This window comes from Syngnathoides biaculeatus, chromosome 20 (genome assembly GCF_019802595.1).
Source record: "Syngnathoides biaculeatus isolate LvHL_M chromosome 20, ASM1980259v1, whole genome shotgun sequence".
Taxonomy (NCBI): Eukaryota; Metazoa; Chordata; class Actinopteri; order Syngnathiformes; family Syngnathidae; genus Syngnathoides; species Syngnathoides biaculeatus.
In genome coordinates, this window is record NC_084659.1 from 8,362,832 (window position 1) to 8,386,146 (window position 23,315).

General features: G+C 42.8%; 1 protein-coding gene across 3 annotated transcripts in view; it reads right to left on the reverse strand.

Annotated features, from left to right (window-relative positions):
* Window positions 1–9,082: 9,082 nt before the first annotated feature.
* Window positions 9,083–23,315, reverse strand: part of chchd3a (coiled-coil-helix-coiled-coil-helix domain containing 3a) — a 41,979-nt gene continuing 27,746 nt past the window's right edge. For 2 of the 3 annotated variants that reach the window (XM_061807804.1, XM_061807802.1), the window contains exons 7-9: window positions 22,947–23,017; window positions 13,441–13,576; window positions 13,222–13,275 (exon numbers count right to left, since the gene is read on the reverse strand). In XM_061807804.1, the coding sequence (XP_061663788.1) occupies window positions 13,237–13,275; window positions 13,441–13,576; window positions 22,947–23,017 (246 nt within the window). In that variant the 3' untranslated portion in view covers window positions 13,222–13,236. Of the gene's footprint in view, window positions 9,587–13,221; window positions 13,276–13,440; window positions 13,577–22,946; window positions 23,018–23,315 lie in introns of those variants that run through there. The other variant, XM_061807803.1, reaches the window with a different exon arrangement.

Consider the following 23,315-nt stretch of genomic DNA (forward strand, 5'->3'; position numbering starts at 1 on the left):
AGTTTCTTTCGACCTGTCCGTCAGGGGTCACCGCAGTGTGACATCTCAGATGAACGCTCATATTTGTTTGGCATAGTTTTTACGCCAGATGCCCTTCCTGGCGCAGCGCCTCTCCATCTCTCACTTTGGTAGATTTGGATATCAAAGAACTTTTTGTGTACATACACCTTAACTAACCCAACAAATGGCAATCATAACATAAGGCTTCATGCTTAAGAGTTTCATAGACTGACAGACATTGGCCCATTACCCCAACAAACGTCAATCATAGAACGTTATGCCTCGTGCATCTCTCTGATACTGTACGAATATCAAACAAGGATCCAGCAAAAAAAAATCTTAATTTGCCAAACTTGCTGTGAATGACTGACATATCTTGTAATGTGCGCACTAACACGCAACAGGAAGTGTGTAAATTATTCACGATGGCTGCTGTTGATAGAGGTTCGCGCTTGCCAGGCTTGTAAACACGCGCTCGTTTCAGCGCAACACAAATTAAGACATCATAAAAAAACACAAATTCTAACTTTAATCTACACTAATCTACGCCTCGCAATCTTCCTTTATGTTCTTTTTTTATTCCACTTCTTTGATAAGAATAATTGAGAAATGTGAATGTTCATATTTGAGCATGTAATTTATGATCGATCCATTACTCTTGCCCTTAATGCGGACTTTTTACTTTTACTGAATATCAATATTGCTTTTGTATTGGGTCAATCAGCACCAATGTTTTCAAAAAATTTGTCAAGGCAGGAGACGTTTAAATCACATGTGCGACTTGGGAATTGGGATTTAGATGCAATCAACGGCCTATTTGGCTGCCTTCGTGGGCTCAATTTCATCAAGGCGGTCTCTGGTCTTGAATATCATCTTTTTTTTCTATTTTGAACTTTGCAAACTGATTGGAAATTGGGGTCCTTGTGCCTGAAAGGCAAAAGGGAAATGTACTAAAAAATTATAACAATCTATGGACATTAAACTTTTTTTTTTTTTTTTTTTTAATATTTTAAGCGACCAGTACGGTGACGGAGCTGTAGCGCGTTACCCTCACAGTTCTGAGGATCGGGGTTCAAATCCCAGCCTCCCACAGTGTGGAGCTTGCATCTCTACCCGTGCCTGTGTGGGTTTTCTCCGGGCAGACTGGAGACCCTAAATTGGCCCGTCGCTGTAATTGTGAGTGCGACTGTTGTCTGTCTTTGCGTACCATGCAATTGGCTAGCAACCAGTTCAGGGTGTGCCCCGGCTCCTCCCCGATGACACCCAGGATAGCCTCCAGTACTCCCGTGACCCTTGTAAGGATAAGCGGCTCAGAAAATAGAAGGATGGAGGGATTTTGAAGGTATTTTACCCCTTTTTCATTGTTTACATTTCGTTTCATTTTTCCTTTACTATCGGTATGTTTTGATCATGTCTTTAGGACTTGCAAATTCTACCAATATTTTTGGATTGATTGGACCGAACGGGAAGGACAACGTGCTGCAGTGCGCGCGCTCTGCATGCCAGTCACACAGTGCAAGCGCACGTCAGCAGTGTGCATTTGAAATCGTTGGTACACATCACGCGCAAAGGCTGACGTGGATTTATGCGGCTTCCCGCTGAAGGAGACAAGCTGAGGGAAAAGGGACAAATTCAAGCAAAGGCTGAGAATAGCCATTGTTCCAAACTAACTCGGGCGATGGGCTTATTGACTGTGCTGTGTTTAAAGCAAGGGTTGCTTTGTTTTGTTTGCTCTCCCCATCCCAGCATGCATCTGCACACTGTGTCCTTCATGGACTTTATTGACTTGCAAAACAAAAATAATAAAAACAAAAAATCGTAATAATTCTGATTTGCGCACTGATAAATGTTGATGACTGCAAACTACATTGGCTGTGATGGTCGATAAGAATCCCTTGGATTTTGTCTTATTTGGATGCAAATGAAGCAGAGGATTACGTCTCAGAGCTGAGATGTGTGCGTTTGGGCGAAATGGAATTCGCAAGATGACGGCGAGTACGACGGCGGCGGCGGCGAGGCTTTTAATGAGCACTTGTTTGATTTGGGGAATTGGAAACTGGAAGCTCTTTTCTTCACCACGCAGATTTGGGTCACTTTAGGGATAAAGCAAACACTGTTGATGCGGCGATGAGTTTGTTTTTCGTCTGACCTTTTTCCCCATCTCGCCTTCTGCCTTATTGATGCCAACGTTAATTCAATATTTCTAGCACATCGAGAGAAAGGGCGCGAAAGAGTGGGAGACAAAAAGTAAATTAAAAGGAGACGTAAGCAGAATAAACTCTTAACGTCTTTGTTACTTTATTCCACATACAAAAGGGAATTTCTTTGTTCAATTGCATTCTCAACAACACTGCAATGCTAGTATCGGTAGATATGGACAGAAAACGCCAAACTCTACTAAATTGTCACGAGAACGCAACGTGGCGCGGCTTCGCCATACGCTCCGACGTCGTCTCCGCGTTTTTCAAATTTCAAATGCAAAACGCCAGCACTCAAACATGAAATCTTTTATTCAACGGCGTGATTGCGCGCACGTCTGGGCGCTTCCAAAGCGCCGGCGGTCACTTCCTGACCTGCGTGCGGTGATTACAGCCCGCCCACACTTTTCCACACAAACACACACCTTAGTGACACATGACAAATGAGTACAGTTCCCACACAAACACTGGCGCCGTCCAAATACGACCGGTATTGTTGTTGTTGTGTAAGGTAAAATTTGCTGCTGCAGGTCAATTATCGTGTCATACGTGATGATGCTGTCAATCTGTATCATATTGAGATTGCATCAAGTTGCACAATGCAAAAAAAAAGGACGCGATAAGGTCTGACAAAACTGAAACAACTTTTGGTTTAATTTCAAAGAAAATGGTACAAAATAGGGATAGGCGATATCAACGAATTCACATCAACGTTTAAATGGAATCCTTTCACGGTAACAGGTATTGTACTGTGCTATGAACTTAACTGTAAAAATTAAAGTAAAAGAATGGCAGAATGGGGTTTATACTCAGTTAAGCAATGCTAAAATTATAAAATAAAAAATAACAGCAAAACAAAACTATATCGTGTAATTTTGAGAACATTTAAGCAAGTTAGTTTAGCGCCTAGCGTTCAAACGGTTTCTCTTGAGCAGTCGGGAGAGCACGGAAAACGGGTGACTGTACAACTCCAACAATAACCGCATAGACCGTGCAACGCTAGTAGGAAATGTGAAGCGCTCCTAGATATTTTTCTTGGACTTTCAAGTATCTTACATCTTAAAATGACATCTTCAAACATGAATGCCAAGTGGAAAATAATACATAAATAACATCTAATATATGCAATAAAATAAATGGAAAACGGATTTGTTTTCCTTGAAATGTTTCTGGGGGAAAAATACATCTCTATAATGGATATTGGACACATCTTAGTTACTTCAAATATAATAAATTCATAAGTCAATTGAAAAACAGCAATGTTATGACATAATTGTGCCTATCAAATATTTTCAAAATTTTTAAAAATGGTTGAAAAAAGGTCCAAACACTGCATACCAAACCATCCTGTAGTTTGTTTTCTGTCCAAATAATCCTTGACTGATAATTAGATTAAAGTGGTTTTTTTTTTTTTTTTTGGTACAAAATCCTACTAAATCCCATCAGGAGCATCATCAACTTCCAGAAAAAGGCTCACCTGAGAAAGTAACAAAAAGCCTACACACAAACTATTGAGAAAAACAAGTTTTAGGAAAAGGAGGGGGGGGGGTGAACAATAAATGATTAATGGTTTTCATTAAAGGGCCACACCAGGATCATTTTTGCATCAGTGCTGAGGAATGTGTATCACCCTGAAGCCAATGTCATTAGGCGGGAAGTTCTGGTATCTTTAACACGCAAATTAATTTTGTGGTGCGCAACACAATGGATAACAAGCTGGTATGTGTGGGTGCTGATGGTTCTGATAATGAACCGACGTGACTTATTGTCGAGAATTACCCTGCAAGTACTACACGTGCACAGGGAGTCACTGTATAATGTCTAAAGTAACAATTCTGATGTTTAGTCAAAACTGCTGAGCTGACATCCACCAACCAAAGAGACGCCGCTTGAACCTGCATCGCACACATCGCTGATATTGCCGTTGGACCCTCCGGCTTCTCCAACACACAATGTACACAAATACATAGACATGGCTGAGTGCTGATAAGCCAATGTGACTCACACAAAGCGCCGTGTCCGCTTTATCAAAATCAATAACGGCCCCCGGCAGGGCGAGCGCCGGCGCGGCGTTCAAGAGCAACGGCTGCAATAACAACAACAACATATTAATGAGCGCGGTGGGGAGAAAGGTCAAGGCTAAACAAAAGAATTCCTCCTGATAAATATTTAAGTGTGATTAACATGAGCAGGCCTAATTAAGTCATCAGTCTTTTGGCCCATTAAAAGGCAAGTTCTCAGGATGAGCACCGTGGAAGAGGACTACCAGTGTCGCAGGCCCTGGAGGAAAAAGCTACCAACCATAAGCAGTGGTGTCTCCAGATGCACGTTTCATTCACATCTCAAATCACAAGACTTTCACAACTGCTGACCGAGTGGGGGTTGTAAATATTACTCATTTATCGTGGAGGATAAAGGATATATGACTGTGATGCTATATTGTCAGTCTATAATGTGCTGCTAAACCGCTGGTGTTCAAATAGCAATTGCTGAAAGCGTTGTCACACTGGCACATGGCAACGTGAGTCGGAATTGCCACAAATAGTTAATTTCTGATAGAAACGATAGAAAATGGAAAAAAATTATAGAAATTGTACATTCTGAAAAAAACTAAATACTGATTCTTCTTCTGATTATTAAGAAAATGTATACAGATAACAATATAAACTATTTTATGATAAAGTCAATGGCAATTTCTGGGATTTAGTGAAATTCTAAAAAATAAAAAAATCAAAGTTTAAAATTTGAAAAATTAAACCAATCACAGCAGTATGTCGGTATGATTTACATCAAAAGGCACTTGTAATAACATATGACAAATATGAATCCAAATGTAAAAATTCAGCTAAATAACCTTTGCATTCGGGTGGGTTGGCCATGCTTATGGTTACAAGCCTTTATAGTGGGCTTATCTTAGTAAGTATAATAACAATTGACAGCAGACGTGCATTTGTGTGTGTACTGCAGATTGTACTGCAGCTACTGTAATATCGCTGCAGGACCCCTTCGCACCACATCATATGTGGAGACTCAGCGTGTACGGGAACATAAAGGCCCCCAGGCCTTGTGTCAAGACACCGGGGCCTCAAACACAGCGCGCTATTGTGTGTTTTCATCGTCCAATATCTTCTGTTTGGCCTCCAGCCTTCTGTCCACAACACGCACTAAAGCTTGTTGTAGTGTAAATAATAAATAACTCTTCTTCCCGTCTGTGTGCATCTGCAAAGGTATGAATGTATAGAAACGCAGCGAGCATGTGCAAGCCAAACAAGCGCTTCCACACAAGTTGCATGTGTACAAGTCATTTAAATCCCCTCGCAAAGGCCGAGAAAACATATTTTACAGTGCTGAGGGATTAGTCTAAACTGGCCTCTCAGAGTTCACGGCTGGATGGGCTTAGGCTCAGTCGTGTAACAGGTTTAGCATGGCGTGAAAATGCCATCAAATGCTTAAAGATGTTTGTTTTCTCCCTGGGAATTAACTTAAGAAGACACATCTCTGTTGGGCACACTGACTGCAACCTATCAGTCACTACATATGCTGTGCTAGCCACCTTGAGAATCCATGGAGTGTTGAAAATCAAAGCAATTGAACACCCAAAAAGAAAATGGTCGTAGAGTGAAACCTCGTTTTTTATGGGGGATACGTTCCAGACCAAGCTGTGAAAATCCGCACCGCGGGGGGACCACGTAGGCAACTTTTTATCGGAAAACTAAACTCACCGTGTATTCAAAAGCAACCACTTCGCTTTGCCTTGAGGTTGACAAATGGTTCAAAAAATGACAGACAGGTAAACAAACAAAAAGCGAAAAATAACTATTATTGGAGCTTATTGGGTCAGTTGTGAAATTCTTCTTTTTGTGTGTCCCTATGTCTTTAGTATTCTACCCCCTGGTGGCCATGCTGGACACCAGAAGGAGCACCACAGTGTCCATTGAATTTGATGCAAAAATGGATTAAAATGTTGGCAAAAACTACTAAGAGTGGTTTTATCTTTTTTAAAAAACAAGTTAGATGTTCTTTTTGGGGTGGTGGGGGTAGGCTGGATTAATGGTATTTCCGTTCATTTGAATGGGGAACGTTTATATATGTCACCTTATCGTGGTGGAGGAGTTTGTATCGATCTGTTGTGCTAAAGAGGGAGCTAAGTGTAAGGCGACGCTCTCAATTTACCAGTTGATCTACGTTCCTACCCTCACCTATGGGCATGAGCTGTGGGTCGTGACCGAAAGAACAAGATCCCGTATACAAGTGGCCCAAATGAGTTTCCACCGCAGGGTGTCTGGGCTCTCCCGTTGAGATAGGGTGAGAAGATCGTTCATCCAGGAGGGGCTAAGAGTCGAGCCGCTACTCCTCCGCATTGAGAGGAGCCAGATGAGGTGGCTGGAGGATCTGATTCGGATGCCTCCAGGATGCCTCCCTGGTGAGGTGTTCCGGGCACATCCCACTGGAAAGAGACCCCGAGGACAACCCAGGTACTATGTCTCTCGGCTAGCTTGGGAACGCCTCGGGATCCCTCCGGAAGAGCTGGAAGAAGTGGCTGGGGAAAGGGAAGTCTTGGTATCCCTGCTGAAGCTACTTACCCCACGACCTGACCCGGATGGATGGATGGACGTTTATATGGACAACGTGCAAGGTCAGGCTAATTTTTAAAATTGTATCACGTAACCACAGTACATATATGAAGAATCTGAAAAAATCCTGCAGTGCTACATAAACGTTCCTTGTGCAACATTTTCAAAAGTAAACAAAGAGGGCTAACTGGGAGTCATAAATAAAATCTGGGTAGACTCAAGAAGAAGAACAAATAAGCGTAAAGAGCGAATAGCAAGTGGGTATGAAGCCGTAAATTGTAACCTAGAGCAGAGCTTTCGGGGAGGCGTTGCATGCTGATGAATGTAGCCATCAGGCTGGGCACAGGCAACGGAGCAGCCTGCCATCTGCCTGCCCATTACTACAATGGAGTGTTTGACTCTTTTTCCCCGCGATACTGGCATCCGAGGAAACATTGCTGTTTTTCACCACCGTCCGAATTGAACAGAGTCTCCTTACCAAAATCAAATCCACGCTTTTCAATCTCAGCGGAACGTCGTCTTGATGGGTCGGAGATGCGCGGGAAGATGAAAAGCGAGTCGGGAACGGGCAGAGGCGATACTGGAGCTACACCAAAGAACAAAAACAGCATCAAAAATCAATGTAAAGACATTAAAATGGGAGAGACAGACGGGAAGGTGAATGGTGTTTCGTTCTTCTTTTTTTTTTTTTTTTTTTTTTTTTTTTCAGAAAAGGTCATTAATTCAAAATGAGTTGTCATGGCAATGGATAAGGCTGTAAAAATGAAAAGAATACAAACGTGTCACCGAAAAATCCATCACTTTGATATGCTTAAAAAGAAAAGTATCTTAATAGCTACACTTGCCTTCAGTCAATTTAAGTTATTTTGCAGAGTACAGCAATGTGGGCGGTTATCACGTTTCAAAGTTAATAATATAAAAGAAGATCAGGCAGCAGCAATGTTGTACACAGAAGTCGACAAAAAGGTTCCCCACACGCGATGCCAAAAGCGAAGTTATTTTTAATTTGGTATTGTCAATGAGTCAAGTACGCGTGCACAACTTAATGAGGTTGTAATTTTTTAAAAATTGAACTCCACCCGACAGTGACGACATCATTAGTGAATTGATATTCATTTGAGTTGGCATTGTTGCAGCCTGATCTTTTTGGATTATTCATACAATTCACTATCGGGACTCAATGAAAGTAATTTAGACTCACCTTCACCGCAGGTTTCCGTTCCTGTACTTGATCACGTCCATCACCGTGGAGCCAGCAGCCCCCGCGCCCCCACCCCAGCACACCCTCGTGTTGTCTGATTTGAATTTTAACTCTGCACTTCCACTTCAGCGGATACGACTCAAGGACATAAGGCCAACGCTTGTTTTAACTCCGTTGTACTGTTTGGTTATTGATGCCACCTACATAAAATAACTCTGCATATCATTCCAATTGGCCCGAACCGGCAGTGTGTCTGGCCCTATCATGTAAAAATATCAAACTCAAGAGGCTTGGCGCTGTAAAATCACTTTACGGAGGCATTGTTGAGACTTCCCAGAGAAGGGTTCTGAATTAATAACACAATTGAGATTGGACAGGCTTCCATAAATCCCAGTGCGTTTAGATGGCATGATGCACCCCCATCATTTCTAAATTTGATTCGGGGGCATCTAACCTCATTGCGGGCTTAGCTTGGCCTGAGAAGGCACCGGGTCACTGAGAGAGACGCAACAGAAATTGGCACCTGTCGTGAACCGCGAGAGTCATTATCCCCAACCTTTAGAAAGGCACTCCAACACACACAGTATAATATGAGTCAACCCCTAACCCCTGAGAGAGTCCAGAAGTCAGGCGAGCTGACTGACAGACAGAGGAGGATTAATCACAACAAATCTCATGCTTGCATGCACACAGCCTTCCTCTCGGACTCCTCCGTCCATCACCCACGCTCACTTTCTCCTCATGATTTGGAATTAAGATTGTATCCTCTCAGGCGTCACCTGCCTTTATGTCAAACTCCTCCCAAAAAGACTTGAGTCTAAGAGTGCAGAAAGCATGGAGAAGCTGTCTCCTCTGTCACAACATTAGCCTGGGAGCCTGAGCAGCGACTCCAGGAGAAAAAGGAACAGAAATAATAAAACAGATTATGGAAGTGAAGAACCAGGAAGGCACCGGTTTTCCGCCGCAGCCGCCTCCTGGGCTCATCTTGGCAAAACGTCACTGCGACAAACACGGCGCGGCCGCGCATCCATCAAAGACGCCCGGCTTTATTAGCATAAAACACACCAGATAGACGGCACTCGCTGAATATTAATAAAGGGGAAAATAAGTTCAACAACAGTTGCAGCATCTTTTATTTTCCTCTGATCACATTGTGGTTTGGAGAAATCCATTAATAAGACATAGCACAACACAGATGTGGAAATGTGTAAATGGGTACAAGGTAGTGCATAGAATTATGACATCAAGACAGGACTGTTTTGCAAAAATACTTTCCTATGGGTGATGTAGAACGTGAGGATGGGAGGAGCTCAGGTATGGCTTGTAGCTAGCTTCCATTGTGTGCTTGTGAAGTAGCATCTTTTTCCTACTAAGGCCTCAAATGGGGAAAGTGTAACTGCCTCCATGCTACTTCCACAGGGGAGACACAGGACAGGGCTTTGGATCTGAGTGTCTTTTACAGGTGTGCATCTCAGCGCTGACTCATTCTTCTCTTTCTTGGTCTTTTTGCAGCTTGTCGGTCGGTCAATAATCAATAATCCCACACAATGAACACTTGATTGTGCCGCCATTCGTATTCCCTTTCTTCCTTAACCCCCAGTCCTCAACTTGGTCTGGAGACAAACAAACAAAAAAAAGCTTAAAATGAAAATAGACAAAAACAAGAAGGGGATTATGTCATATGGGTAGACAAGACAAAGAGGAAAGGATGCAAGTGCTATAAAAGTGAACAGGGACGGCGGAGAAAGGAGTGCGGGGGATTGAGCCGTCGAGAGAGCACCCAAGGGCAGTGGATTCCGTGTTTGCGATAAGTGTGACCACAAATCCCGAGCAGTGGCTGTCAATAACCATTTGAACTCGGCTGCTGTAGCTAAAGACACCGGATGAGCACTGCCTTAGAGGAGGGATGAAGGTGGAAAAAAAATGAAGAAGGAGCCGGCCAAAGGAAGACGCTTCAGAGAAAGTGATGTGGTATGACTTGTGGATTTAAAATGTCCAGATCCTCTAAAAGACTCCCTATTATTATTGATCAAGCTATAAAAGTGATGCTTTGGCCAGTCCAGTCTGCACTTGAAAAGTGATTCCATTTTACTGCAAATTGGGCATTTCACGAGTAACGTTGTAGGCCAAACGACAAAGTGTTCAGGAGAACTGGAGTAGTCTGCTTGAAGAGCTATTACATGAATTGTTTTGTGTCTTTTCCACCTTAAAATATGCACTGGTAGAGTTAACGATATATTTTGTACAATTTCCAGAACCAAAAATTTGAGAATACCCAACTTTAACCTTTCCAATGCTATCCAATGTTTCAATGGCCATAGCTTCTTGGTTGGCAGGTCAGGTTTGTTGGTTAGCCTCACACCCTGGGTGCTTGTTTGATGTTTTTTATTGGTCTGGAAGAGGCTAAAAATCAACACCATTGACAAGACCTTGCTTAAAGGTGCCAATATTCTGTGACCAATCGGGACTCTGCAGTGTTTCATTCCACCAATTAGAATCAACTCTCGGCTGCTATGAACCTTGTTCAAGGTCAAACAGAACTTATACTTGTACTTATCAAAACTTCCGTTGCTACTGAAAATTGGAAAAAAAGAAACTGTCTGATTCATGGAGAGATGGAAAGGGTCTATCTGAAGCCCCAATTTATAAATTAATCAAACCAACTAAGCTGTTTGCATTGGCGTCGTTATTCGTCCGAGCTGCTTCTTCTTCATTGTCACACTTGCAAAGCTCTAAGTGCTCAAACGCAGCTCGAGGATGCGAGGCAGAGCAATGGAAGGGTCAGGGGAAGAAATGAAGTGGACAAGGGAAAGATAGAGAGCAGGGGCCACTCATGCGGAGGGAATACACAATGAGGGAGCGCGGCCATGCACACTGCGGAGATCGGGCCGGGTGATAAAACTCGCTGAAAAGGAATGAGAGAGAGAGGAGAAGTGAAGAGAGGGGCTTTATCCTGCTTGCCCTTCGGGTGCCTGCGACTCACTATTTGCTATCTGGACGTGTTAAGTGTTGAATGCATTAGAAATGCGGCGAAGGACGCTGGGAGAAGGGTTGGCGACAAGTGCATTAAAAGGCGGTGGAAGCAGGTCGAAATGTCATCAGTGACTGCAGCCATAAGGGTAATTATCAGTGACAAAAGCCTGCTGTTGTCCGGGTCGGGCTCTTGTTGAAAAGTCAATCATAAAAGTGAGATTTTAGGGTTCTGTTGGTGCAGTTTTTAATTGGGATGATAGAAGGTGAAGGGCGGGGGGGAAAGGGGGGCAAAGAGATCTGATGCATCTTTGGTTGAGTGCCCGCTTGGATTGTCCAGGGAGCCAAAATCCCACATTTTGACATTTGCATGCGTGCGCAGCTTCTGGCTTGGCTCTGATAAAGCAGTGTAAACATCCCAATCGCGGTCATCGCTATCAGCATCATTCTTCTTTCTTTTTTCGTCTTGGCTGTGTCGCTAAGCATATTATTGTTGTGGTGCCTTATCACAAAAGTGTCTTTTTGGCAGCTAATGACTTTAAAAATTCAGATAAAGCCCAGACGAGCTACAGCATATTGTGACTGTCGTGGAGCGATAATCACGGGGCGGGATTACCATATCGTCGGCAGGCTTACTTCAAAACAATTTACAAGATCATTTAACAGAACCCTGACAAGGCTACAGGTAGCTGCTACTAAAATGCAGCGCACCCACACCATGAATAAAACATCCTCGCAATTTACAAAATCGGCCCGCATGTGACTTTCATATCTAATACTAATGCCCGTGAGGGTCCGTGAGAGCAGTCTACCTCGTTTGCTGAAAAAAAAAAAAACAATGGAATTACAAAACGGGAAAAAAATCTAATAAAAAAAGCTCCTTGAATGTAAATAAGTCTTTTTGAGGTCTACTGGTGGTTCTAGATCACATAGTAAGTGCCTGGAAATCAAGTTAGCATCCACCCGAGTGGTTTTTGTGTGGCTGCATTTCAACTTGGTACAAGGGGAATAAACTTGTGTAGAGATGAATGGTGTCCAAGTGTCATGACATTAAAACACACGGAGAGGCGACCGCCAATGTCGGAAAGTATTAGGGAAATACGGTGGGACTTTAGGACTGGTGATCTGCGTTTTAGTCAGGCAGTAGAAGGCACTGGAGATTATATTCTACTGTCTAACAACATTATGTATGTTATATGTTTATTAGAGTGGTGACACATCTATGAAGCTAATAAGCAGATGGAACCTGTTGTGAGGATTAAGCAGCATTTTATACAGTTTAAATGTTATGTTTTTTTAAAGTAAAGCATTTTTAGGGGATATGTGTCAGCTGTATTTGTGGAAGAAGTGTCAATTTTCCGTAGCGTTATACAGTGAAACCTCGTTTTTCATGATCAATCCTTCACAGAATGTCTAAAACCAAACTGAATGAAATCCAAAGCAACATTTCCCATGAGAAATAGGAAATAAGGTAAATCCAATTAATTTCTTCTAGCCACAAAATAAATCTTATAAAAATACATACATTTTACAGAAACTAACAAAATCTTTGGATACAAAAGAGTGTAGAATCAATATAAATGACTAATAAAGTCAAAAAATTCATATTTAACATTACTTTTAATTTAATTGAAGACTCTTGATGGTGTAGACAGCAAAGAGGGGAAATGGGGAGCCAGGAGCCAAGAGTTTTTTTCTTGAACCGTACACTGTTTTGCACTTTCTTTATCATTCTTTTTGAGATTTCAGACAGCAAGGTGAATTCCACAATGCAACTTTTTACTAACAACTCAAGGCAAAGGCAGTCAGTTCTGTAATACTAGTTGGCATACCGTATAACAATGGTATAAGTTTCACCGCACTTTGTTGGTCCGTATGGCGGCTTATGTAGCAACTGTTAAATGAGACACCATCTGGCCCAAGAAAGTGTGGTGAGAGTCTATTATTGTACTGGCTGCTTTTATTTTGAAGCTATGAGTTTTAACACCACCTAGATGTTATTGCAGCAAGGGTTATTGGTTTCAGTTGTTAAAAAGCTTTCTTGCATTGTGGAATAAGCCTTGCCGTCTATTGAACTCCAATACGGAACTTATCGAAAGCTACAGATGAACGTGCATCCATTACAGGAAATGATTACAGGAATAAAAAATTTAGATTCCCCCTGCCCACTCCTTAAATGCAGAAAACTGAATCCTATAAAACTAGAGCATACAAAAAAAAAAGAGGTTCCATTGTAGTGACATTTTGAATGATTCCTTACGAAAGTCTCACATAGAATAAAATGAAAGACAACTTACACGTAGTCTGTCCGTGAGGCTACATGCTTGTTTTTCTTCACAAACAAACCAAGCGAGTTATTTTTAAGCAGCAACCAGCATTTTTTTTTTGACAGTACTAACACATGCAAAGCAGCACTATGAATTTCCACAAGCACGCCCAAAGCAAAATATCCAGTAAAGTAGTAAACATGATGTTAAACCACGTGAACGCTTCACACCTGTTTGGCATTGTTGACACACTGCAGGTACATGGCTGCTATGTTGGAGCAATGGAGGGTTTTGCCAGCATTTTCTCTATAGCACGCAAGGATCTGGCCCTGCAAGTCAGTGCACACCGGATACGTGTCATAGCGCCTGTGAAAGGGAAAAGAAGAAGGTGAAATGAGGCAACATAAGGTGAGAAATAAAATGTGCCAGAGCAGGGAAAAATAACAGCAAAAGTAATGAACATCTGTGGTCCTTATGAGAGACAATGTGGCTCATTGAGCAATACTGCAGTCTATGGTGAGGAGACCCTCTATCCTCCTCCCTTACCACTGTCATTCCGGTCCAAAACACCTGAAGCGAGAATCGGTATGAAAGGAATCGCTGAGGGATGGAAAAAAGCCAATTTAACCACTGTCCAACCTTTGAAAAAAAATGGACAATGCAACACGTCAAATAAACAGCTTCACCCCCAAGGAAAGGAGATCCATCGGTACCGTGGGACCATATGGAATAGGAGTGCAAGAGCAAATCAATGTACTGTAGTACACAATAGAGAGGATTAGTGATGAAGGCACGAAAATACAAGAGTGATAATGCTTTGGTAAAATTAGCCTTAAGCTTGGTTCATCTTCCATGTACTCCGTATAAAACACCTACAAAAAAAAAAGGGATTGCGGAGCAAAGTATTGATCCATCCTCTGGGTGTCTTTATTGATCAGTAATTGCTCCCTGACAGTGCCAGCCAATCATATATTGCATTTTAGCATCCCGAGAAAGGTGTTGTAAAGCTTGAGTGCTTAGCGTCTGTTTGAAGGCAAAGCCATCACTCGCTCGGTGCACTCAGTGTGTCCCCAAGGCCTATTGCAGCTTTAGCACCGCAGTACAACCGGTATTTTCCAGATGCTAGGGCTCTATGTTATGCTTGACTTCAGCGCGCCGGTACTGGAACGCATGCCGCCGTGTCTTGTCCACTCTTTAACTGCTTTTGTCTGACGCTTCCCACACCCCATAAAGATCCATAATGACGACATGTGCGCAAGTGAGGGCTATTATGCTAATGGCGTCGTCATCATTTTGTTCACGCCAGTGCCCGGAAAACTCTGCTGGTCGCACTAAAATGTGGATGAAAGGGTTTTTTCCTTGGCCCGTCAGCGACTTCAAGCCAGGTCCCCCGTCGTCACAATCAGATGTTTGAGTCGCACCCCCAGAGTGAGAAAATATCCTCCTGTTAGATGCAAAGCTGGGGATTGGGGAAACTATGGGTCATTACCCAGAGTGCAATACAGCAGGAAACCAATGCTATTCCCATGTACGTCACCGCATGGTTTTGGAATTCTGCTTGTCTGTGCAGGTCACCAAAAATCGCCGTGTTACATTCAAAGGGTCATGTAGGAATACGAAGGGAAGGCGTTAGAAGTCATTTGTAACATTTTAAAATGGATGCTTTTTGATGCTCTGCGATTAGCTGGCGAACAGTTCAAGGTGTACCCCGCCTCTCGCCCGAAGATAGCTGGGATAGGCTCCAGCTCGCCCGCAACCCTAGTAAGGATAAGCGGAACAGAAAATGGATGAATGAATTCGTGTGATCCTAGTAGACTTTAATCAGAACCTTCACTTCTTTACAACATAATGCACAGAAAGAATAGCCGTTCGAAAAAGAGCCTTCCCTGAAGCGAAGCTAATGAATGCCAAACAGCTGCTCACGTTCTCTTCAATTAATACAACCTAAAACCGCCATGCACGTAAACCTTCATGTTCTGCATTTTGTGTTAGCATTAAGCTAGTGGGTGAAAAAAGTTGTCTGGTTGTTTTAAATACATAACATGTCATTTCTCTTGAATGAGCGTGAGCATGAGGCACTTATACATCTTCAGTGTGGGAATTCTGTCTGTAAAATTCAGAAATGGAATACATCTAGCGTTACACCCTGAGGCTAACAGTGATCGTTCTGTGTTGTGGTACTGAACAAGCTATATCTTGGCCACCCTCCTCATATAGATCCTGGCACTCATTCATTACACCGCCCGTGGGCATCTACCGAGACTAGATGGGCCGCTAATTGGTTTTTTAGGCATCGGCGGTAATGCCAGGTGCATCCCGCTGATACAAAGCGCAGTGTTTATCACCGGTAATGGACTCTTGAGAGAGAGAGAAAAAGGGACAGAGGAAGAGGATTTTTTTTTTTTTTTTTTACTATTTTTGCACTGGCTCTGCAGTAAGGAGGTTGAGACGGTGCTTAAGTTAATCTCTTTGACAAGAGTGCCGCTACACACACAATCCATTATCATTTATCATGAAAATGAACGTAAAAGGTCCAGCAACCACCACAAAACCTCTTCTCATTCTTTAGTTCTACATTGGGTGCCCTCATTACAAAAGCAGGCTGATGATCAGCATTTCATAACACGGAAGCCTAACCATCCTTCATTGTTGCCATATGAATGGTCATTATAACTCGTGATCTCGTCACTGAGAAAATTACAACAATCCAGCAATGTTTCATGAAAAGTGAGAAGAAGTCCTGCTAAATAATAATCGACTCCCCCTATGTGAAATGTGGTGGCAATTTTATGGCTTGACAATCAAGTCACAATGTGGACGAGATGAAAATAAACATATGTTGTCTAATTTTTTAATTTAAACTTGTCAGTCTTCAGGACTCATAGTTTTTTTTCAGGATATTGCTAAAAAAGACACGAATGCCCCACAGATATGTTCCTCTCTTCCATTTTTTACCTTTCTGCCACCATCTCTCCTTCTATTCCATTTGTCCAGAGATTCATGGGACACTTAATAAAATTCCAGGAGCTGGGAGACACAAATGGAGACATCAAGGTAGATACAGTTTGGTTTTTATTGGAAGGCTGTCAATATGAGTGTTGAGATGTTGGTCACCCGGAGATAGTAAATTTAAAGCGGCGGTGGGGGGTTGGGGGGGGGGCTCACCTTGTGCAATCAGTAGCAGTAAAGGTAAAGGCCTTTACAGCCACACACACACACACACACACGCACACGCACACCCAGTCTTTCTTGCTGTGATACACTGATAGAGGGAGTCAAAGAGAGAGAGGAGGAGGAGGAGGCTGGTTTATTGTAGATATCCACATTACAGATTCTCAGAACCGTGTCATAAATCACAAAGCAGGGAGAGCACAGGGGCCAGTGCAAGATGCTGAAGTAGCCAAAAAAAGGGTGCGAGGACACAATGAAAGCTGGGAAAAAAGGAATCCCAAATGAAAAGAAGATCCACTGTGGTCTCCGTTGGAGAAGAAGAGGAAAGGAGGTCAAAAGGAGGAGCAGAGTGATACCGTGTCTCACTTAACATGTAATTAGCTACAGCAGATTACCTGCTCGGTTCCCTTCAAAATGTCTCCTTCCTCAAGGTGTCCTCGACATCATTAAACCAACGTCAGCACATTTACGTGGAGGGAAAATGTTCACGTGCGCTCGCACGGTTACGCGACTTATTGACTGCGAGCTGAGGACATACTACGATCAATATGCATGCGTTACAGCCTATACGGAGAACGACTTCTATAGCTTTGCAATAGCAAGTGGACATATGTGTAAATTGAGAGCAATTATGTTGCATGGGTTTCGATGGAGAGAAAAAAAGGCAAGCACAATATTTTATATACCAGCCTAATAAGTATTACATTTCTGTAAATATCCTAAAAAAGCGGAAACAAACGGTGATGGACATCTTGCATAGAAACCGATGGAACCTACCCATTCATTAATAGGAAAATAAAAGATGAACAAAAACTTAGCTTCCAATGTGTATCCATTTTCTACTTATTTTAATACAATTTATAGCCATGCTACCAAATGCAGAATGCAGCACGGAGCATTGCTGTAGCATTGGCGTGTTTTCTATTATTATTTTCTATTTATACAAATGTTTTGTACCAAATCCGACTAAATTCACTTTTCAATTTGTGATTAAAATAGAGACATTTGCATGATTTATGAAGCAAGTTGTAGAACAACTACATTTTTTATTATTATTATTCCAAAAGAGATTAGTATCATGCGGATATCAGTGCAACGGGATCTATTTTAATAACATGAACTTTATCCAAATGAAAAAAAAGGTGTTTTCTACTTATTATTACATTGCACAGCAAATTGTACGAAATCCAAAATGTTTTTATTATTCCCTTGCACGTACTAGTATTTTTAAGCCATTAATGCATATGGATTGTTTTTAAAAAGAGTGAACGCCGCATTTTATACCAAATCCTATAAAATTCAATATGTGCTACACTAATAAAGATGGACACAAATCAATCTGCCACAAAGACCTGGACAATATGGATCACTTTGATCCGCCTTCAGATTGAGTTCACAATCAGCACGTTGTCTATTCATCATCATTTGGTTCCATTTAGGGGGTTAACAGGGTTAAGGCAAGGGTGCCGGTCGCCCCTTAAATAGCTCTCATGTTCTCTACAGTTAAGGTAAGTGTCACGACTGAAGGGGCTGGATAAAAATAAATGATCCAGTTAGACAGAAAAATGACACGTGCTTAAAAAAAAAAAAGAAGAAAAAAAAAAACAAAGAAAGAAAGAAAAAAAAAGCAGACCCGAGTGACCCCTGCAGTGAATCCATCAGAGTGGATGGGGGCGGGGGGGGTGTTAAGAAAAGCATAAAAAAGGCAAAGGTGTGTAGAATCTATACAAATGAAATGTGTAAGCTTTGACAGCCCCGAGAAGAGCTTTTAAAGCTGTCATTGACTTCTGGCACTATAGGTGGCCACTATCTCCTCGGTTGCCTCGGCGACAAAATTAGGCTAAGCCCTCACCTGACAGCTCGGTCGCCACTGCGCGACACCGGCCAACGACTTCACGACTCCAAACGAACTGTCATCTTGACTAATTAATTTGCTGAGTGAAAGTTTTTGCTTCATTATCAACAACTAATTGCTTCGCTCATTTCGGAGGCATGGCTATTTGTCACCTAAATGACAAAGGAAGTAAAAGCCCTGGCTCAACACCTTATTTGCAATTTAAAGGCTATTTTTTTAATCATTTGGGCGCTTTTGGCTTTGGATTTCTTCTATCTACTTCAACAACGCACAAACAAACAAACTAAAAAGATTAATCGAAGGCCACATAGGAATCGAGATAAATGCTGAGTGGATATAATGCGATGGTGATTATATGTCAGCTTTCTACTAATTAGTGTTCCTTTTTGTAGAAAATCCAACTAAATTAAAGCAATGGATTAGTAAGGATCATGTTATTCTTCTTTTGCCTCGACTAATCAACAATCAGTTCCACCCAATTGACAGAGTTCTTAATGGTCAATTAGTTGATTATTTTGGACCTAGTGAGCACCAACTTTACCATGAGCGAGCTGAAAAAAAAAACCTTTTTTCTAAAATGAAGAATGTGGACGCCTCGGGAACATAACACAAACGCAACAAGCACTTTATATTCACCTTGAGATAACGCGAGGACTGTGGCTATTGTTATTGTCAACAAGATTAAATTAAAAAAGAAGGAAGGAAAGGGAAAAAATCTTTTCAAGGGAGGCATTAAATAAACAATAGACAAAATAACTTTTGTAGAAGGAGGAGACAAGCGACAGTGACGTGACAGACAAAAATGAGCTCCTATTCTTTGCGGCCAACCTGGAAATGTTGCGCACTTACATAATCAGTTGCAAACACAAAGGCCTAACAATGCGGTCTGATCTCCACAAAAATGCATACATCAAGGTAAGACATGGCGGAGGCGTGCGTCTGGCGGAGGCTGACAAAACGCTTCCGCTGCTATTCATTCCCCACCATTCGCGACATCAATTCAACAGGGAGTCGGGTTAAAGTGAGCGAAGAAGCGCCGCCAAAAGGTTAACATTGACAGGAAGCTTAGGACCCCGTTTTCTTTCAGGCGCTTTGCATAATCTCTCATCTTTCACTTTCCTACAAGGCCAGCAGTTGGACCCATTGGGACGCACGTGCCGTATACGCACACTTCCATACGTGCCACGCGGGAAAGGTCACGCATTGAGACGCCGGACAGTGCGATAAAGTATCAGCCGAAGAAAAAAAGCAACTAGCGGCGAACGTGGCGGCATATAAATCAGATGCAGGGGGTGAGACGGCCTCTCTTTCTCCAGGAAGCCAGTGGCGCTTATCTGCCGTCGACCAAACGTAGGAATGGTGTGAAGAACGTACCATCGTGTTACATTATCTCTCCTGTATTGTCTGTGTATATGTAAGATGTGTGCAACAAAGACCAATGAGCGCAAGATGATGCATTAAGGCTTGTTTCTCTAACATTTCAATCGGGTACTAAATCCATTAATAATGAGGTGTGTGTACAGCTTGTTCGCTGTCTACAACAGGTCGTGAACTCAGTAAATGTTTTCATGAAAAACCATTTTATGCCATAAATGTAAAATTATCAAATGCACCATCAAGTACAGTGGCAACTGAGTCTGGTTTCTTTAGCCACGCGTTTTTTGGAACCTGGAACGTTGTAAAACCGAGGACCCTCTGTACACAAATAAAATTAATCCATATCAGGATTGTTCAGCCTTGCGGGAGATGCTGTCTTACTCCGCTGTCGTAATATACAAGGTGATATTATTTTATAAAGCATAGAGGAGCCACATTATGGCAAAACAAAAGAGCTTTTATGGCTACACCAAAGGACGCAAATGTAACGGTACATTGCAACAGTACAGCCTTTCCGAGACTTTTGAGCACCTACAGGAACCCTATATTGCAATTGTGTGTGACTGTAAAAAGTTTTAAAATGACAAAACTTCTTCCCAACAGTCGTTTGAAAGCCAGAGGATGTAATGAGGTCAGAGTGACGCTCATCTCGTTTCAGTTGGGAGAGCGGCATCATACTCTGGCGGGAATAGAAAAATGGCAAGGAGCAGCTACAGCACACACCTAAACAAACAACTTGGTAAGGGCACACGCACATCTATACACACAGCCTTGCTTCCCAGGAGGCCGCACCTCTCACACTTTCATTTATTTTTCAACATCACAGTGGAAAATGACTGCACTGTGCCTCTGCAATGAAAGCTTCTCGTTGGACGCCGCGGGGCACAAACCCAGAACACCTTTGGTACAATGCATATGATGGGTTTTGTTATGGATTGCTGATTGACATGCTTAGATGCATATTCTAGAAGGCATTTTCATTTCTTCCTTCTTTGAGATTGACTTTATTCAATTCACTTTTCGAAAGGACTGGATAACTGTGTCACAATTGTACCTTTTTAGCACTCTAAAACGTGAACGTAGCCACCTTGACATCCATTAATTCACCCTATGACGTGGATTAATGTAGATTAGAGGTCATTACAATAGATAAGAGAGATGTTTCCATATGGAACAGAATAGGTAAGGGACAGGAAGTGGAACAACCTTGCATTCTAAAATTATGTACTGAACCTTGATTTCTGGTGTGCCCGTTACACCCTTATTGTTTCGAGTTGATGAACACCATCAAACCTTTGACACTATCATATTAACAAACACTAATCAATTCTTACAACTCTTGCCGCTGAGTCTCTCCACAGATAAATTCCAATCTCTCCATGGGAGACCCAACAGCCAACGTCGTATTGGGTGCGCACAACCGCAATGTTTGCAGATGATCAGACTGAGGCCAAAGACACCTCGTTATCTCCAATTAACCCTCCACTCTGATCCCCTTGTTGCATCCCATGTACCACCAGACCTTCTCGGTATTTCATTAGCACACAAATATGCACACAGAGGACTCTCCCCCCCCCCCCCCCCCCCCTCGACATTGTAATCCAGTCACAACCGTCCTAATGCAACGACTTTAATCCAATCAGCCAATCGAAAGTCTTTGTACACATGCCTGCATCACATGACTACCCACCCCGTTAGGGCCCACATTTGCTCGCAGTCAGCGCCGTCATTTGGCACTAATGTTATTGCAATGAGTGATCCCCCGCCCTCCACAGCCCCCGCCCCCCACCCCCTCTCGCTTTAATGCGATTTGGGAAGTCTCAGCTCCAGCCCGCGCAAGTCTAGCGCTACACCCCTGGTGGGCCACGCTAATCAGTTTCCAACATTTCTCAGGGAGACAATGATCCCAGTGTTAGCACTGGCTAATGACAAGCTAACACAATAAACTCGGCCTCCCGAGGGCCGGGGCCCAATTTGGCCCCACCACTCGTGGCCTCCTCATCCACTTTTCCTACATTACTATGGAGTCTAATGGCCTCTTATTAAGAAGACGGATGAAACGAGGGCGGGGAGAGATTCTTCAAGTACTTGGGTTACATGCATGTGTTGGATACACGTGACATCCACGATGGCTTGAATGATAGCTTGGTATTACCTCCTCAGCTAATGGCCTCAATACAGCTATCGATCTTTTCACTATCATGAATACTGTTATACTGAATGAAGTACATGTGTGTGGACCATACGGGCTGGGCTGTACAGCCAGTGCCAGAGTTTGGTCTGCATAGCTGGCAGTAAGTCAGATCCATTTCCAGTGAACGACTCTGCCAAGGGCACCCTTTGGCACCGATTCTGTTCACAAACTCTATGAAGGGGTCCACTCGGATTGCTTCAGTGTTGCATCTCTGCTTTTTGCAGATGATGTGGTTCTTTTGGCACCATCAAGCTGCAATCTTAAACTCTTACTGTATTGGAGTGGTATGCAGCCAAGCGTGAAGCAACTAAGATGAGAATCAGCATCTCAGAATATGGACCGATGGTCCTCAGTCAGAAAAGGGCGGCGGGCCATCTCCAGGTCATGAATGTGGAGGGATTCAAGTATATTGAGGTCCTGTTCTTGAATTACGAAAGATCGGGCAGATACTGCATCAGTCTGTCTTGGTGAAAAAGAAGCTGAAATGAAGTAGTTCGGTCATCTGGGAGGGGCTCAAAGTAAAGCCGCTTCTCAGCAATATGTGGAGGGTGTAGCATTTGTTAAACAGTCCTCCTAAATGCCTCCCGAGTGAGGTGTTCCTAGCGTAACCAACTGGGAGGACACAGAGGAAACCCAGGACACACTGAGAGACAATGTCTCTCGGCTGGCCTGGGAACATCTTGGGTTCCCCCTCGAAAATCTGAATGGGGATGGGAAATCGAGCTTCTCTGCCCAGCTTGCTGCCCCCGCACCCCGCAACCAGAACCAAAATAAGCGGAATAAAGAAGAAGGATGGATGCGTGGACCCAAGTGCTGTACTTTGTTAACTCAGTTTGAGGATAAGAAGTTTTGTCCTACCTACAATTAAAGACAGCCCATTAAGCCTTTGTGCACTGCCACTTTAAAATAGCACAAGAGAAGCCCCGTCAGCGATCATCAACAAGCTATCAGGCTTATCACTCAGCTGCATCATCAACATCAGCTAATGGCCCAGACCAATGGTGTCCCTGATTGAAAGCCATGGGTTACAATGTGGCTTGCATAATTCAATTTCAGGCCTGGAATTGTGATAAATGTGTCTTTTTTTTGGACAGCACGATAGCCTTGTGTTGGAGTCGGACTACGAGTAGGGGACTTACTTGAACTTAGCATTGACTTTGTCAGCGGCTTCATGGTAGTTCTCTGTGGTGACCTTGTAGGACTGAGCACTCTGTGAACAAAAACAAACAGATTTAAGAGTCCAAATTACTTTTCCTTAAAATGTGCAAGAAACTAAAAAAAAGTTAAGTCTACTTTTCAGGTAACTGCAACAAAAATAATCAGCAGGCAGGCAGGGTCAAGGGGTTGTAGTAAACAGTGTCCAGACGCCAGGTCAAGTCCCCCCCTACCCGCAGTGGGCCTGTCATAAATAAAGCCGTAGGGTGGCCACTCCATCTGAATTACTTCTTCAAACATGGTCATATAACCTTACTGCAACATTTATACTACTCAAGGAAAGTCTGCTTCCC